Here is an 18,128-nt window from a genome sequence, read left to right on the forward strand (position 1 = left end):
TCCCAACCCCTCCATCGGCAGGTGCTGGACGCCACTCCCGAGACACACAGGAAGTGCAAAACGGCAAACAAGGAGAAAAACAAGGCAGGGAACTCAGAAATCCCACCTTTCCAACAAACAGCCCCCCCCCCCCCAAAAAAAAAAAAACCTTTGCCTCGGGGGTTACCCAGGACCGAAAAGTGGCAGCTCGGACCCATCCAGGTGCTGTCATGGTTCTGTCTCCCACCAGTGGGGTCAGCCCAAAAATATCAACCGTGGGGTGCACGTGCCCCAGACAGGGAGCCCTGGGCCTGGGTTCAGGGCAGGAGCCAGCAGGAGCCGCCATGCCCTCTGCTCCTTGCCACCCCCCAAGCCTCCCCCAGCGGGGGCTGCCGCAGCCCTGGGACTCCCAACTCAGAGCCAGGCCACCTCCCCGCAGTGCCCAGACTGGAAACATCCCGGGGGACAGCTGTGCCCACTAAAGAGGCCCACACAAAGGGAGCGAAGGCTGCCCCGCGTCTGCAGGGTCCCCACGCTCCGCACATCCCGAAGGGAGCGCGCTAGGTAGCCGGAAACCACATGGCGCTCTCCGCATTAGAAGAACATGTGTAGCGTTCCACTCCCGACCTCAGCTCCACCCCTCGGGACTCGCCAGCAGCGGGAGAGAAAGTGCTCCAGGCCCCCGGTGCGCTCCACCGCGCCTCGGCCTCCTCTGCCCTCGCCCCCACGGCTGGACACCGGACACTCGGGGCGCCCGGGCACCTGGCAGGTGTCAGCCCGCTGGGAAACCCACAGCCACCCAGATCAAAAGGGCAGCGCCACGGGCCTGGCCGCCCCGCGCTCCCAACTTTCTCGCCCAAACTTCGCAGGCCGACGCTCGCCCGGGAGAGCGCCCGAGGAGCCGCCGACAGGCCGGGCCGGTCTCGGGGGCCCACGCGTCTGCTCCGCACCCGGCCCGGGGGCCGTTCGGGCCAAGCGCGGCCTCCCCGCAGCCCCCGGCCGCTCGCGGGCGCCTTGCCCAGCGCGCAGGTGAGGACCCGCCCGCGCCGCACCTGGCGGGGCCGGCGCCGCCCGCGCGCCCTGGGAAGGGCCGGGACGAGGGAGACAAAGGCCCCGCGCGCGGTCCCGGGACGGGCGGCCACCGCGGGGGCCCACGGCGCGCGCGCCCCAACTCGCCCCGAACTTAGGAAGTGGCCTCCCGGGCGGCGGCGCGCGTCCGAGCACTTGGCCGCGGGGCCGCCCGGCCATTGTCCGTCCGTCCGCCCGCCCCGCCCGGCCCAGCCCGGCGCCCACCTACCCGCGGCGGGGGCCAGGCCGCAGCCCAGCGCCAGCAGCAACCACAGCCGGGCCGGCCGGAGCGGCGCCGCCTCCATGTTGTCCGGCGGCCGGACGGGCCCGCGCGCGCTCACTCGGGCTCCATGGCGCGGCGGCGGCGGCGGCTCCTCGCGCGGCTCCCGGCGCCTCCCGCCTCCCCCCTCGGGCGCCGCGGGCCAGGACGGCGGGGGAGGAGGGAGCAGGGCGCGCGGGAGCGGAAGCCGCGCCGCGTCTCCGCCCCCCGCCGCCGCCCGCGCCCCCCGCGCCGGCCGCGCCCTCCGGCGGGCGCCCCCCGGAGCCGGCGTGTCCACGCTGCGGGGGGCCGGCGGCCGCGCGAGCCCCGGGAGCAGGTGTGTCACCTGTGGAGCCCGCGGCCAGGACCCAGCCTTTGCGCGTGGGGGAAACTGAGGCCCGGGGCGAGGCGTGGTTGCCCGAGGGCGCACCGCAAGGCGGCTTCCGGGCTGGAGGCCCGGGGGCCTGGAGCCGGCGCTGTGCGCCTTCCCTGGAGCTGCGCCGCAGGGGCCCCGCGACACCTGTTCTCACTTGGGGACGGCGCAGGGGGGCAACCGCGAGTCGCGCTGGCGAGGAATGGCTGCCTGGTGTGTTCTCACCTGGCCCTAGTGCAGCCGTGACGCCGGGCCTGGCCCCCAGCTGCCAACGGAGGGCTCGGTGCGGGAGGGGGGCGCCGAGGGGTCACGGCGGAGCTCGCCAAGGGGGCAGGACCCCAAAGTAGGCTAATTGCCACGCTTGCCTTACAGGGCTGACTTCGCCTGGTTGGTCCCCAGCGCCCCCAGCTGTGTCTGTGATAGGTTGAACCACAGCCCCCCACCCCACCCCGGTCCACCTGGGTCCCTGTTACCAGTCCAGACCAACAGCTGCCCACTGGCTATGCTCTCACCACAAGTCCCCTCCCTGAGCTGCCCCTCTCCCAACCCCAGGCCCGGGTTGGGTCCACGCTGCGTTCAGTAAACGCCTTGCCCTCCGCTTCCTCCATGCTTCTGAGTCCATCCTTTGGGGGGTCAGTGGTGCCACAACTTGGGGGCTCTCCTGGGAGCTCGGTGCCCGCGTGGAGGGGGAGACGTCTCCCACCCAGGATGCTCTGCCCGGTTCTGTATCTCTCCAGGAAGCCGTAGACAAGCCCAAGGCCATGTGATTAAAGGCAGAGCAAAAGTGATGGGGGGGTGGGGGACCAAGCCATGCCCATGCGGCCCAAGGAAGGGAAAACTGTGCTTCTAAGTGCTGCCTCCGGGGTGGGTTTTCGGGGTTAAAGGGATCCCCGGGGCGGGAGGGGGGTGATGTGCCTAGCAGGAAATGAAGGCATTCCAGGGAGGAGGGAGCCCTGACAGCGCTCTGCAGGCTCCCCCCACACAAAGGCCTTTGTGGGGATGGAGAAGGCCTGGGGGACGCCCCTCGGGCCAGAGACGATGGCGGAGCACGGCCTCTCCTTGCGGGCGCAGCATCCAGGCCTGAAGGCTTCCGTTTTCGGGCCTGAAGTGCGGCCCGGGTGTTCAGGCTCCAGTCCTGTCGGAGCAGGACGGAGCCGGGTCTTCCAGGAGATGATTCTCTCCGCTGGCTCCCACGCCGAGTTTCCTCTCAGTGAGGAGGAGACAGGAGGCAGGGGACCCATCCTGGGATCCCTCATGGTGTCTGCCTCGTCCTGCGCCCCAAGGCGACATCGGGGAGCCGGAGCCGCAGTACGGGGGAGGCTGCACCACAGCCCTCCTGACTTACACCCAAAGTCACAAAACTAAAACAACGCAAAAGGACTTAGACGTCTCCTATGTCCCCACCTGGGGGAGTGCCGATGGGGCAGGGGGAGACTGGCAGGGTCAGCGCCCCCCTGACGAGTGCCGAAGTCAGGAACTTCAAGAGAGACGCGCGGCCACTTCTCGAAGCCCCTCGAGGTCTGGCCCGCCGAGCAGACCGGTTCCTGGGGCCCAGCTGCTGTCCCTGGGTTGAAGCGACGTCCACACAGGAGAGGAAAGGGGCCGGCCAGGAGGGTGGCTATGGCCATGTGGGAAGAGAGCACCCTGCTGGGTTGGGGGCTCCCTGACCAAGCACTGGTTCCCAGACGGAGATCCCCAACGCGACAGTAACTCCCCACGAGAGAATGACACTGCCAGACCTCAGGGAACTGGTGACCGAGGGCAGCCAGGGATCAACCCAAGATCCCAAATACCAAGGGCATTTGGGCCAAGACAGTCAGAGAAGAGCCTCCCTCCGCTTCCTTACAAAGACTTACAGACCAAGTGAGAAAGTACTCCAGGCTCGACCCCAAGGCCAGCAGGGACAGCGGCTGTTTAACAGCCCTGGGGTGTTAACAGTTGGGGATGGGGTGGAGGCGCCGGTTGTGGCCTATATTTGAGACCCAGCTGCTCCACTTCCAATCCATCTCCCTGCTAATGCACCTGGGAAAGCAGCGGAAGATGGCCCAAGGGCTTGGGGCCCTGCACCCACGTGGGAGACCTGGAAGAAGCGCCTGGTCCGGCCCTGGCTGTTGTGGCCATTTGGGGAGTGCACCAGTGGATGGAAGACCTCTCTCTCTCTCTCTCTCTCTCTCCTGCCACTGTCTCCATAGCTATGCCTTTCAAATAAAACACATCTTTTTTTCTTTTTTTAGAAGAAAAAAGTATCTTAAACCAAAAAGCTGAAAGCTGGTCGACAGATTCCAGAATCCTGAAACACGAGGCCGTCCACTTTGGATCGGACGGTCTAGCTCTGACGGCAGATGCTGGTATGAACCCTGCTGAGTTTGTGTGGAAGGGAGAAACTGACCAGACAGTACCTGCGCGTGCCTGGTTGGCCACTATAGCGCAACAAAGCACACTTAGACCAGACCCGAGAGAGGCCCCTCCCTGAGGGAATGAGGCCATCTGTGGATGGTTCGTCCCGAGTGACAGTGGGAAAAAGACACAGAGGGTGTGCCGTCCTTGGTGGTGCAGAAGTGGTGGCTGCCCACCGACCGGCCTGCACACACCTGTGAGCTTGGACGCCAGGGCTGCTGGTGTGGTTTCTCGGAAACCTGGACAGAAAGAGGCCTTACTGATGGCAAGGGGGAAAGATCGGATTCAGGAAGAATGAATCCCGCAGGTCCCGGAGAGCGTCTGGCTTCGTGCTGAAATAGCCGAGGTCCATGGACGCTGTCACCGAAAGGGGGACACCTCGGAAGCTGCTGGAAGCAGACAAGCCGCTCAGGCTGTGAACAGACACCGATAAATAGAGAGACTGGAACAGGACGCCGAATCCAAGCCTCGCCCCATGACGGTGAAGCCGCAGCTCCCTGCAGGAGAGAAGAGGGGTGGGTTCCGGTAGGGGCACCCCAGCCCCGTGGGAGAGAAATGGTAAGTCAGGGTACAGAGAAGTGACGGCCACACGACACCCGGGAGACCTGCGCCCCGCGTTTGTCTGCCGCCTAGGAGAACCCTGGGAACCGTCGTGTGCGGAGGTGGATCTGAGCTCAGCACCCTTCTGGCCTGCAGGGTCCTCACACCGCAAGGCCGGTGACACTCAGGCCCTCCCGTGGCGGGCCAGCAGCAGGCAAAGTGCTGAGTGTGCCCCTAATCGCTGGGCACAGCTCACGGCCGGCCTGACTCTCAGCCTCGCGTCCGGAGGTGGTAACCCCCATTCATTCCCCAGAGGCAAATTCCAGCCAAGACGACCCACAGGGGACAAGGGATGGGACAAGGGCTCAGCTGGGCTCCAAGCGGGGCTCAGCACTGGGGCCAGCACCTTGCCCAGGGACACCTGTGAGAAGCACTTCGTGGCTCCCTCCCCAGTGGACCTGGAAGGCGCTGGCCACTGGGAAGGTCCCCCTCACCCTAGTCCCTGGGTGCCGCAGAGGTGACCTTGTTTGGGGCCAGGTCTTGAGACCAGAGGATCATCCCAGATTGTCCAGGGAAGGCCCTAACTCCAGTAGCAAATATTCTAATAGAAAGGCCGAGGGGCAGGGCCAGCGTCCTGGCTCACTTGGCTAATCCTCCACCTGCAGCGCCAGCACTCCGTATGGGCGCCGGGTTCTAGTCCCAGTTGCTCCTCTTCCAGTCCAGCTCTCTGGAGACCAGGAGGAAGTGCCTGGCTCCTGGCTTTGGATCAGCACAGTGCCAGCCGTGGCAGTCATTTGGGGAGTGAACCAAAGGAGGGAGGACCTTTCTCTCTCTGTCTCTCTCTCACTATCTATAACTCTGTCAAATAAATAAAAAGAAAGGCCGAGGGGGCCTGGCTTTGTGGCATCATGGGTAAAGCTACCGCCCATGATACCGGCACAGGTTCGAGTCCCAGCTGCTCCACTTCCACTCCAGCTCTCTGCTAATGGCCTGGAAAAGCAGAGGAAGATGGCCCACATGCTTGGGCCCCTGCACCTGTGTGGGAAACCCAGAAGAAACTCCTGGCTCCTGGCTCCTGGCTTGGGCCTGACTCAACCTCTCTCTCTCTCTCTCTCTCTCTGCTTTTCAAATATAAATAAGCCAATCTTAAAAAAGAAAAGCAGAGGGAGTTCTGGGATAGAAGGAAGGAAACAGGGCAGGTGGGGGGCAGCCAGGTGAAGACGAGGCAGGAAGTGGAGTGCTATGGCCTACCCTGAGGATTGCCTGCAGCCACGGAAGTTGCAAGAGGCAGGCGGGACCCCCCCCAGCCCAGGGGCTCGGGTCGCGTCCTGACTTTTCCCCTCCCTGATGGCGAGTTGCATAGCCACGGTGGACACTGAGCATTGCAGCTACCTGGCCACGTGCGAGGGCAGCTTACCCTGGTAAGGCCACGTGTCCAGCTTCCAGGTCATAACCTTGACCTTCAGTTGACACAGGTGTCGCCTCCCAGCCTCCACCGGTTCCAGGGGACCCCTGTGCACACCCGCGAGCCACTCTCTGTGTCATCACCCACCCCTCTTTGATGCTGTCGAGGTGGCTGGGGGCAAATGAGGGGCCCATGGCTCCCAGCTTCCTGGAACAGAGAGGTTCTGGGGACTCATATGGGAGAGTCCTCAGCAAACCGGGGGGGGGGGCACCCTGGGGTTGGGCGGCAGGTGCCCCTCCCCTCTGCAGGCAGGGAACCCAGAGCAGGAGGACAAAACGGGCTCCAGACCAGGCCTTGGTCACCATCACCAAGTGCAAAAAAAAAAAAACAAGAAATAAATGGGGAGAGTCCTCAAGACAAAAAGACGAGAGGGCTAGAGGGCTGTCTGGATGGATCACATCCTGCCTAGAAAACAGTTCTGGGGCCAACGCCATGGCGCAGTGGGTAAGGCCGCCTCCAGCAGTGCCGGCATCCCATACGGGTGCCAGTTCTAGTCCCGGCTGCTCCACTTCCCATCCAGCTCTCTGCTGTGGCCTGGGAAAGCAGTGGAGGATGGCCCAAGTCCTTGGGCCCTGCACCTGCATGGGAGACCTGGAGGAAACTCCTGGCTCCTGGCTTCAGTTTGACGGAGCTCCAGCCATTGTGGCCATCTGGGGAGTGAACCAGCGGATGGAAGACCTCTCTCTCTCTCTCTCTCTCTCTCTCTCTGCCTCTCCTCTCTCTGTGTAACTCTGACTTTCAAATAAATAAATAAATCTTAAAAAAGAAAGAAAGAAAGAAAGAAAGAAAGAAAGAAAGAAAGAAAGAAAGAAAGAAAGAAAGAGTGAGTTCTGATGATGGCAACAGTCATTTCTGGGGCTGGTGTTGTGGCATAGCGGGTAAAGCCTCTGCCTGTGGTGCGGGCATCCCGTATGGCACCAGTCGGGGTCCCGGCCCTCCCAGCTCCCTGCTGTGGCCTGGGAAAGCAGTGGAGGATGGCCAAGTCCTTGGGCCCCTGCACCCATGTGGGAGACCTGGAGGAAGCTCCTGGCTCCTGGCTTCAGCCCGACCAGGCCCAGCCATTGTGGCATTTAGGGCGTGAACCAGTGAATAGATATTTCTGTGTCTCTGTCTCTGCCGCTCTTTAAATAATATATAAACAAACCACTGAAAAACCAAGCAGTCTCTTCTGAACCCTGCCTCAGAGAGCACCCCCATGCCCGCAGACACGGGGAGGCTTCAGAGGCAGATCACAAACTTACGGTGACCACTGGGAAAATCGGGATGGGGGAGGGGCAGCAGTCGGCCACAAGCCACGGAACAAGGACCACACCGTCCTCCCGTCTGGACAGTGAACCCGTGACACCCGCCAGGCCACTCAGAACCTTCTGGAATCCACAAGGTCTGCTTGTGGAGGGCAGGGGGGTCTGGGAGTGACACTGCCTGGCCCTCGCTGCTGGCGCAGGGAACTCGGGGTTCAAATACCTGGAAAGAGGAGGTGGGCTCTGAGGGGGTGGGCGGATGGGGGCCCTCAGGGCCCTGCAGGACGCACATGGTTTTGTCTTTGTTGTTTGTTTGTTTTGAGGAGTCTTGTAAAGATGTATTTATTTAAGAGAGTTACAGAGAGGCAGAGGCAGAGAGAAAGAGAGGCAGAGAGAGAGAGAGATCGCCCATCTGCTGCTACACTCCCCAGATGTCCCAGCCAGAGCTACGCCGATCCGAAGCCAGGAGCCAGGAGCATATCTCGGTCTCCCAAGCAGGTGCAGAGCCCCAAGCACTTGGGCCATCTTCTACTGCTTTCCCAGGCCACAGCAGAGAGCTGGATTGGAAGTGGAGTACTCAGGACTCGAACCAGCGCCCATATGGGATGCTGGCACTGTAGGTGGCAGCTTTACCTGCTACACCACAGCATTGACCCCCAAGGGCACCTGGTTTTTGTCTAGACCTTCCCTCCTCCAAGCAGAACCAAGGCAGAGGGTCCCCCTCAACCCTTCCGACTCTCCCAGATCTTCCCCCAGAGGGAAAGCCACGTGCAGAACAGGGGTGCCACTGCCCAAAGTCCTGAAGCCCAGAGGCAGCCAGGCTGGGACTAAGATTTATTCATTTAGCCGGCGCTGCGGCTCACTAGGCTAATCCTCCACCTTGCGGCGCTGGCACACCAGGTTCTAGTCCCAGTCGGGGCACCGGATTCTGTCCCGGTTGCCCCTCTTCCAGGCCAGCTCTCTGCTGTGGCCAGGGAGTGCAGTGGAGGATGGCCCAAGTGCTTGGGCCCTGCACCCCATGGGAGACCAGGAGAAGCACCTGGCTCCTGGCTTCAGATCAGCGCAGTGCGCCGGCCGCAGCAGCCATTGGAGGGTGAACCAACGGCAAAAGGAAGACCTTTCTCTCTGTCTCTCTCTCTCTCATTGTCCACTCTGCCTGTAAAAAAAAAAAAAAAAAAAAAAAGATTTATTAATTTACTTGAAAGGGAGATCAACAGGGGGAGAGAGAGAGAGAGAGGTTGTTTTCCATCCTCTGGTTCCATTCCCAGATGCCTGCCATAAAGGCCAGGGCTGCACCAGGCTCAAGCCAGGAATTCAGCCTGGGTCTCCCCTGTGGGTGGCAGGGACCCCAGCACCTGGGCCGTCACCTGCTGCCTCCCAGGTGCACCTTGGCAGGGAGCTGGCGTTGCCCGGAGCCCAGCACTGAGACAGGGGGTGCGCTGTGCCCCGTGCCTGCCCTGGGCCACACGCTGGGCCCGTGGGAATCCCCGCTTAGCTCCTGCCCCAGACCCCCCACCGCGGGGCCCCTCCAGGGCCAAGCCCCCTCTGCCAGCTCCACACCTCTTCTCCCTTCTAAAGAGCACCAACCACACGGCCCCTCCCGTCTGACGGCCAGCTAGCTGGCTCTGTTCGGCCTCCTGATCCCACAGCCCGCCCCATACTGGCTTCGGGCTCAGTACTTGCCCCCAGCATGCCCCGCCTCCCTCCCTGGTCCCCCTGGGGCCTCCCCGGCCACCCTGCCCCCGCCTTGTCTGTTCCCAGCTCCCAGCACTGCCCTTGCCCTGTGTCTTCTCCATCTCCTGCTGTGGTCTGGCCTTCATGGCCCTCAGTGCCCACTCGCAGGCAGTGGGCAGCGAGCTGCACCCTCCCCAGGGAGGCAGGGGCTGTGCAGGGCCCGGCGACTCCCAGGGTTGGGGCCAGGAGCAGCTGGGTGGGTGGGTGTGGGTGAGGATGGCACCTGGGGGTGGCAAGGCTGCGAGGACAGGACCTGGAGGAGGAATTCCCAAGCGAGGGCTCTGAGCCAGTGGAATACGGCGCATGCGGGGACAGCCCTGGAGCTGACACCCATCCTGCCTGACACAGAGACCCCCCCGCCCAGCGGCAGTGACCAGAAGAAGCCGGTGACGAGACCGGCGTGGGCTGGGAGAGGAACCTGCAGGTCTCAGCGCTTCTCTCTGCAGCTGCCCCCGGCACTGGCGACCCTGGGAGCCGCTTCTCTGGCTTCCGGGGTCATCAGGACAGCCGGGCCTGGCCATGTGCCACTGGCCGAGGTCTTCAGCCAGCAAGGACACAGACCCCTCACGAGGGGGCCGGGCAGATGGTGGCTGCTTGCAGCTCTGGGCCTCGGATGTGGGGCCCGGCTGCTGCCTGTCCCTCGTGCCCGCGCCGCGGGGGCGGCCTCCCAGAGCCCAGTCACAGCGGGCAGCGGTCACCGGGCTGCGAAATCTGAGGGCCTCGGGCCTCCCAGAGGACATGGGGCCCAGGGGTGTGGGTATTTGTGGGTCCCCCAGGAGCGCCCCTGGATCCAAACCTGCTCCTTAAACCCGCCCAACAGCCCACTGCAGGGAGGGCAAACCCGAAGCGGGAGCGCGGGGCCGGGCAGAAGCCCCCGAGCGAGCGGGAGCCCGCGCCCCTTCTGCGCCCACGCCGCCCGCTCGCGGCGCGCTCTGCGGGGCCTCGGCCTGCAGGGCGCCTCGCGGCCACGCGGGGGCGGCCGCCGCCTGCCGTGTGCGGGAGTCCCCCGCGCCCTGACCGGATCCGTCTCCGCAGTCCAGGGCGGGGTGGCCGGGGGAGGTCACGGGCGCCGTCTGGGTGGGAGGGGAGGTCACGGGCGCCGAGACCGCGGGGCAGGTTCGGACCCCTCCTGGCGTGCCCCGAGGCAGGTGTTGAGCCCGGGGCGACCCCAGGCTCTGTGAGGTGGCTGAGCTGGGAGCAGATCTTGAGCCTAAAGCCACAGGCACAGAGGGGCCCGGGCTGGCTCAGCCCCTGTGGCTGGGGTTGCCAAGTCCTGGCAGGCGCCCCGCCTCCCCGCCACGCCGCGTGGACAGGTCAAGTCCCAGTCCTGGGCTGGAGTCTCCATGGCGCCCACCCCCTGTCCCACGTCAGATCCCTGCCCCGGCTCCTGATTCCAGCTGGCCCTAGCCATGGGAGCTGTCGCTGCCCGTCTCTCTCTCTCTCTCTCTCTCTCTCTCTCTCTCTCTCTGTATCTGCTCCTCAAATTAAAAAAGAAAGGGGGCCGGCGCTGTGGTGCAGTGAGTTCAGCCGGCACCTGTGACACCGGCATCCCATATGAGCACCGGTTCAAGTCCCAACCGCTTCACTTGGGATCCAGCTGCCCACTGACGCTCCCGGAAAGCAGCGGAGGACGGCCGAGTGCTTGGCCCCTGCACCCACGGGGGACCCGGATGGAGTGCAGTGCGAGGCTCCTGGGGAGGGAACCGGCAGATGGAAGACAACTCCCGCTCCGCCTGTAACTCTGCCTTTCAAATAAATAAAATGAGAATTCGAGCAAGGACAGGGAACAAACTCGCTGCGCTCCGCGGCTGAGGTCCAGCTCCGGCTGGGACCTGCGTTTCTGGCGCTCTGGGCCGCCGACAGCCGGAAGCCCTGGGAGGGGCTGGCGTGGCTGCAGGGACGTCTAAGGGCGTTAGTGAGAAGGTGTCCACGCTCCTGAGCGTGCGGTGTCCGCGGGGCAGCGGCAGGCTGAGCCCCGGCTTTGGAGGACTGAGCTCTGGCGTACCAGGCCGTACTCGGTGAGCCGGGCACTGCGGCTCTGGGCACTCCAGAAAGTGCATGGAAAGGGGATGAAGGACCGGTTTATTTTGGTGCAGGAAAAAAAAATCGAAATCCATGCTTACGAGAACTTTCAAGTTCATGGAAAATGCACATTATCTAAGTGCTGTGTATAGGTTTCCAAATAGTTTTCACATCAGATTAAGCTTCACTTTTTTTTTTTTTGAAGATTTATTTATTTATTTATTTGAAAGTCAGAGTTAGAGAGAGGAGAGGCAGAAAGAGAGAGAGAGAGAGAGATCTTCCATCAGATGGTTCACTTCCCAATTGGCCACAACGGCCAGAGCTGCGCTGATCCGAAGCCAGGAGCCAGGGGCTTCCTCCAGGTCTCCCACGCAGGTGCAGGTGCCCAAGGACCTGGGGCATCCTCCACTGCTTTCCCAGGCTACAGCAGAGAGCTGGATAGGAAGAAGAGCAGCAGGGACTAGAACCGGCGCCCATATGGGATGCCGGCGCTTCAGGCCAGGTCGTTAACCTGCTGCACCACAGTGCTGGCCCCAAGAGTAAGCTTAACTTTTTAAAACAATTTTTTTAAAAAGATTTATTGTACCCCAGGTTCCAGTCCCAGTTGGGGCGCCGGATTCTGTCCTGGTTGCCCCTCTTCCAGGCCAGCTCTCTGCTGTGGCCAGGGAGTGCAGTGGAGGATGGCCCAGGTGCTTGGGCCCTGCACCCCATGGGAGACCAGGAGGAAGCACCTGGCTCCTGGCTTCAGATCAGTGCAGTGCCGGCCATAGCAGCCATTTGTGGGGTGAACCAACGGAAGGAAGACCTTTCTCTCTGTCTCTGTCTCTCACTGTCTAACTCTGCCTGAAAAAAAAAAAAAAAAGATTGATTGTATTTACTGGAATGGCAGAGTTACAGAGAGGGAGAGGGAGAGTGAGAGCGAGAGCGAGAGAGACAGACAGAGAGAGGAAGATCGATCTTCCATCCACTGGTTTACTCCTCAAACGGCGGCAACAGCCAGGGCTGGGCCAGCCCGGAGCCAGGAGCCAGGAGCAGGGTGTAGGGGCCCGAGCACTTGGGGCATCCCCTACTGCTGTCCCAGGTGCACTAGCAGGGAGCTGGATTGGAAGTGGAGCAGCCGGGACTTGATCCGGTACCCATATGTGATGCCGGAGCCACAGGCGGCAGCTTTACCATGCCGAGGCGCCGGCCCCTAGGGTGGGTTTCTTCAGGAAGTTCGCCAAAGCGGTGACGCGACCGTCAGCGCGTGGCTCTTATCCCACAATGCTGCGTGCATCCTCCTCTCCGCAGGAGTAGAAGGGAGACCACCAGGCAGCCACGTTCTGCCCTGATTCGGCGCTGCCTTCTTCTTTTTGCTGCCTGATCTTAGGAAAGCATGAGGGACACCCATTTTTCTTCAGTCAACAGTGTAAAAATGGGGGCTGGTGTTACAGCGGCTCAGCGGGTGAAGCCGCCACCTGTGACACCAGCATCCCATGAGAGCTCCTGTCCCAGCCCTGGCGGCTCCCTGCTCCCTGCTCCCTGCTCCCTGCTGATGCGCCTGGGAAAGCAGCGGAAAACAGGCCAGGTGTGTGGGTCCTGCACCCACGTGGGAGGCCCGGGTGGAGCTCCTGGCTCCTGGCTCAGCCTCCCCCAGCCTTGGTCTCGGCAGCCATCTGGGGAGTGAGCCAGTGGAGAGAGATCTTGTATCTTTATCTTCTCTCTCTCTCTGTCTCTCCCTCTCTCACTAACTCTGCCTTTCAACTAAACAAATAAATCTTTAAAAAAAATAATGTAAAAAAGATGGGATCGGCTGGCGCCGCGGCTCACTAGGCTAATCCTCCACCTGCGGCACCAGCACACCAGGTTCTAGTCCCGGTCAGGGCGCCGGATTCTGTCCCGGTTGCCCCTCTTCCAGGCCAGCTCTCTGCTGTGGCCCGGGAGTGCAGTGGAGGATGGCCCAAGTGCTTGGGCCCTGCACCCGCATGGGAGACCAGGAGAAGCACCTGGCTCCTGCCATCGGATCAGCGCGGTGCGCCGGCCGCGGCGGCCTTGGACTGGGGGAGAACACGTGGAGACACAGCCCGCTTCACTGTGACTGTCCGTTCCACCGTCTCCGTGGACGCTGGCGTCCTTTCAGGTTGCTTCCCCAAGGCTCTTTCGATGCATCATCAGAATTACAGCTTCCCGCCCGGCTGTCCAGCAATTTCTTATAAAATTTACTCCCAAGTATGCTGCGTGTTTTCTGGGTGTTTGCTAATGAATATTTTTTATTTGTCAGATTCCTAAGTGGCTGCAATTTGCATATAGAACGTCTTCTGAAATTTTTATCACTTTGAAAATAGCCTTTCTTTTGTGTGTGTTTTTTTAAGTTTCTATTTTGAGACAATTTTGACTTACAGAAGATTTTCAAAAATAGCTCCGTGAGTTCCTGTTTCCCTGCTCTGTTAGCCTCTTACATAACCGCAGCACAGTTGTCAGAGCCAAGAGACCAGCCCTGGCACCGGCTGCTGCTGACTGGGCCCCCGAGCCCAGGGTTGCAGTGACCCCCGTCCCGAGTCCGAGGCCCACCCTGCCCCTCCAGCCGTGGCAATTCTCCACCTTTCCTTGTTTGCCACTTTTCCACCCACTCTTTAAAAGGTTTATTTATTTATTTGAAAGGCAGCATTACAGAGAGGAAGAGGCAGAGACAGAGCCCTCCATCTGCTGGTTCACTCCCCAAATGGCCACAACAGCCGGAGCTGTGCCGATTCGAAGCCAGAAGCCAGGAGCTTCCACCTGGTCTCCCACACAGGTGCAGGAACCCAAGGACTTGGGCCGTCTTCTACTGCTTTCCCAGGCCACAGCAGAGAGCTGGATCGGAAGTGGAGCAGCCAGGACTCAAACCAGCACCCATAAGGGGTGCTGGTGCGGCAGGTTGGGGCTTTACCCGCTACGCCACAGCGCCAGCCCCCCCCAAAATTTTAACTCTAGGATAACCCCACAGTCTGCAGCTCGCAGCCCCTTGCCCACCGAGGATCCTGGCGTGGCCCCAACCAGCAGGATATGGGAGTTATGTTTCACCAAATCCTGGGTCAGACTTTGCTTTTTTTTTTTTTTTTTTTTGACAGGCAGAGTGGACAGTGAGAGAGAGAGACAGAGAGAAAGGTCTTCCTTTTTTCCGTTGGTTCACCCCCCCAGTGGCCGCTGCAGTTGGCACACCACGCTGATCCGATGGCAGGAGCCAGGTGCTTCTCCTGGTCTCCCATGTGGGTGCAGGGCCCAAGGACCTGGGCCATCCTCCACTGCACTCCCGGGCCACAGCAGAGAGCTGGCCTGGAAGAGGAGCAACCGGGACAGAATCCAGCGCCCCAACCGGGACTAGAACCTGGTGTGCCGGCGCCGCTAGGCAGAGGATTAGCCTGTTGAGCCGCGGTGCCGGCCGCTGAATTCTTTCTTGCATGAAGACAAGAACCCCTGCATTCTCTGGTAACACGCCCAGTGGGTTAAGCCTGCTATGTCCCACGTCAGAGCTCCCAGTTTGAGTCCCGGCTGCTCCACTTCTGATCCAGCTCCCTGCTGTGGCCTGGGAAAGCAGTGGAGGGTGGCCCGAGTGTTTGGGCCCCTGCACCCACTGAGAGACCTGGATGCAGCTCCAGGCTTCTGACTTCAGCCCTGCTCAGTCCTGTTTTGGGCACGTGGGGAGTGAACCAGTGGATAGAGGATCTCTCTCATGCTCTAACTCTGCCTTAAAAAAAGTTATTAAAGAGATAAATTAATAAAATAATTTACAGCTGTCTGCAGGAAAAACCCAAGGACCAATTTGGTATTCCGAACACCCTCAGCAGGACAGGAGATGGGTCCAGCATTGCACACGTAACTCTACGCCGATCCACACCAGAGTGTTCACTTTCACTCTCCAGCTTCCCGAAATGTTAATCTTTCATTTTGCGTTCATGGCGTACAAACACCTTCCATACGGACACCATGACAATAACGAGTCGGCACGAAGGGGCACTGGGCTCCTCCTGAAAGCCAGTGCCCGGAACCAGAGGGGAAGCAGCCTCCTCCAGGGCGGCTGCCGTGTGGCAGAGGCGGTGCCGGGCTGAGGCTCACAGGGCTTCGGCCCTCGGGGACTCTGAGTCATGCGGCACCTGCAGAGTCGCTGTCCCCAGAGCAGAGTCCTCATCTCTCCTGAGCAACGCCTCCACGTGCCACTGCCCCAGGATGAGCCCTCTGCACGTCTGTCCTCGCTATCACTTAGCTCTCGTCGCCCTCTGAGCAGGCAGGAGCGGTCGCTTGTCCACATCAGCAGCTGACCCTCAGCGTTCAGGATTCTGCAACGCAAGCTCCCTGATTCGCCAAGATCACCTGTGGCCCTCACGTCCGTACGTGGGGGGCTCCTGAGGTCACTCCAGGCCTCCAGGTGCCCAGGGCAGGGGCAGGTGCACAGGGTGGCAGCGGGGTGTGTGTGTGTGTGCATCCCCTGGTGCACCTGTCCCAGCTGGGGCTCAGCCAAGTGACACTGCCCACCGCCCCGTTTTAGCTCTTTCCACCATGTGCTGGTGTCACGTTTCTCGCGTTTGTGCTATTGTTGGGTAGGGAGCTGGAAATTAGCTGATGCGTGTGAGAGAGGCTCGGAAAGGCCGGGAAAGGAAGGCAGCAGCCTCCACAGGGCCCTGGGAACAGCTTCACGGGGGCCCTGCCTCCCCCACTCCCAGGAAGGCACCCTAGGGGAATCCCCTCTGCCCTGTGCCAAGCGGGCTACAAGTCTGACAACACCGGGTAATGTACACCGGGGAGGAATTCTTTTTTTATTTTTTTTTTTTATTTTTTTTTTTATTTTTTGACAGGCAGAGTGGACAGTGAGAGAGAGAGACAGAGAGAAAGGTCTTCCTTTGCCATTGGTTCATCCCTCAATGGCCGCTGCGGCCAGTGCACCGCGCTGATCCGATGGCAGGAGCCAGGTGCTTCTCCTGGTCTCCCATGGGGTGCAGGGCCCAAGCACCTGGGCCATCCTCCACTGCACTCCCGGGCCACAGCAGAGAGCTGGCCTGGAAGAGGGGCAACCGGGACAGAATCCGGCGCCCCGACCGGGACTAGAACCCGGTGTGCCGGTGCCGCTAGGCGGAGGATTAGCCTGTTGAGCCGCGGCGCCGGCCCCAGGGAGGAATTCTACCTGTTTCACACCCAGCAAACCCTCTGCCAGGAGAAGGGGGGGCACCGTGGGGAAGCCCTGGACCCTGCTCCCTTCCAAGCCCCCCCCCCGCCCCCGTCTGCACACAGACCGCGCACTCCGCCCTTCCTGACGCGCCCGCCTGGTCTCTCCGGGTGTTTCAGCTCTCTCAGCTCAGGCCTGCCCCCCGACCCCGCAGGTGCATCCCCTCTGAAGCTGTGTAACCTTGCTCACCCCAGCCTGAAGGGCCGGGCGCTCCCAGACCCCGTGTGCAGAGGGGCCGTCCGTTCTGCCGGACGCCCTGCACCCACTGAGCCTCGCTGCCTTGCCTGCCTCTCGCGCCCAAACTCCTCGTGTGAGCACCTCTACAGCTCCCGGCTCCGCTAGCGCCGTCTTTGGGGACGCGCGGGAGCCGTCTGTGCCTTCTGGAGAACACACTCCCATCAGCTGAGGGTCACACGGCCACGCAGCACTGGTCACGTCCAGCAGCACCGCGAGGCGAAAGTCCTGGGGCAATGAGGCAGCCGAAGCTTCCGGAAACGAGGCTCTGTGCTGACCGGAGTGGCCAGGGCTCAGAGCCGAACCCCGTGTTTCCCTGGGGGGGGGGCTCGGCGGCCTCAAGGAGTGGTGAGTGTAAGGTCTGTCGGCTGTCACTCGGCTACAGGGGCGGAAGTGGGAGGCGGGCCAGGCAGTGCTGCCCCAGAGCCTCACTCTGGAACGTGGCACCCCGGGCGGCTTCCCTACACAAGGCACTGCGACTCATGCCGTGAGCGGGTTTATTTCTGCGCCCAAGACAACAGCCCAGGCCGGAAGTCTGCGCCCCCCCAACCCTCCCCGCGGCTGCCATGCACTGCTCTTCCCAGCACCGCACACAGGCAGCTCCGGAGCTGAGCCACCAACCCAAAGGTGCTGCCTGGCCAGGGGGACCGTGGGTGTCCCCGTGTGCGGCCCAGCCTGCCCAGGTACTTCCGTCGTGGGCAACACCTTTTCTGGCTGACACTCAAGACCAGGGATCAGTCAGCTGCAGCGCCTCCACGCCATGGCCTCTCTGCTCCATCAAAGCCTCCTCTGCCTCAGTGGGGCTCAGAGGGCCACTGCCCCCCCACGAGGGGCCACCACCTTCCAGGTTCAGCCCCAGAGGGCCGGCTGCACCCCGCCCTTGGAGGGGCCGCCACCGTCCAGGTTCAGCCCCAGAGGGCCAGCTGCCCCCACCCTCGGAGGGGCCCCCACCTTCCAGGTTCAGCCCCAGAGGGCCGCTGCCCCCACCCTCGGAGGGGCCCCCACCTTCCAGGTTCAGCCCCAGAGGGCTGCTGCCCCCCCCCGGAGGGGCCCCCACCTTCCAGGTTCAGCCCCAGAGGGCCGCTGCCCCCGCCTCGGAGGGGCCCCCACCTTCCAGGTTCAGCCCCAGAGGGCCGCTGCCTCCGCCCTCGGAGGGGCCCCCACCTTCCAGGTTCAGCCCCAGAGGGCTGGTTGCACCCCGCCCTCGGAGGGGCCCGCCACCTTCCAGGTTCAGCCCCAGAGGGCCGCTGCCCCGCCCTCGGAGGGGCCCCCACTTTCCAGGTTCAGTCCCAGAGGGCCGCTGCCCCCCCCCGGAGGGGCCCCCACCTTCCAGGTTCAGTCCCAGAGGGCCGCTGCCCCCCCCAGAGGGGCCCCCACCTTCCCAGTTCAGCCCCAGAGGGCCGCTGCCCCCCCCCGGAGGCGCCCCCACCTTCCAGGTTCAGCCCCAGCAGGCCGGCTGCCCCCGCCCTCGGAGGGGCCCCCACCTTCCAGGTTCAGCCCCAGAGGGCCGCTGCCCCCCCCCAGAGGGGCCCCCACCTTCCAGGTTCAGCCCCAGAGGGCCGCTGCCCCCCCCAGAGGGGCCGCCACCTTCCAGGTTCAGCCCCAGAGGGCCGGCTGCACCCCCCCTCAAAGGGGCC

General features: G+C 62.5%; 1 protein-coding gene and 1 long non-coding RNA gene across 3 annotated transcripts in view; one reads left to right on the forward strand and one right to left on the reverse strand.

Annotated features, from left to right (window-relative positions):
* Positions 1-1,783, reverse strand: part of LRP5 (LDL receptor related protein 5) — a 94,374-nt gene extending 92,591 nt beyond the window's left edge. Inside the window, exon 1 of one of the 2 annotated variants that reach the window (XM_070065115.1) lies at positions 1,277-1,783. In XM_070065115.1, coding sequence (XP_069921216.1) covers positions 1,277-1,352 — 76 coding nt within the window. In that variant the 5' untranslated portion in view covers positions 1,353-1,783. The remainder of the gene's footprint in view (positions 1-1,276) is intronic. The other variant, XM_051827847.2, reaches the window with a different exon arrangement.
* On the forward strand, positions 623-2,281 carry LOC138847209 (uncharacterized). The gene is made up of 2 exons (XR_011384913.1): positions 623-1,008; positions 2,052-2,281. It is a non-coding gene; the product is annotated as an uncharacterized lncRNA (long non-coding RNA).
* The last annotated feature ends 15,847 nt before the right edge of the window (positions 2,282-18,128 follow it).

This window comes from Oryctolagus cuniculus, chromosome 1 (assembly GCF_964237555.1).
Source record: "Oryctolagus cuniculus chromosome 1, mOryCun1.1, whole genome shotgun sequence".
In the NCBI taxonomy this organism is placed as follows: domain Eukaryota; kingdom Metazoa; phylum Chordata; class Mammalia; order Lagomorpha; family Leporidae; genus Oryctolagus; species Oryctolagus cuniculus.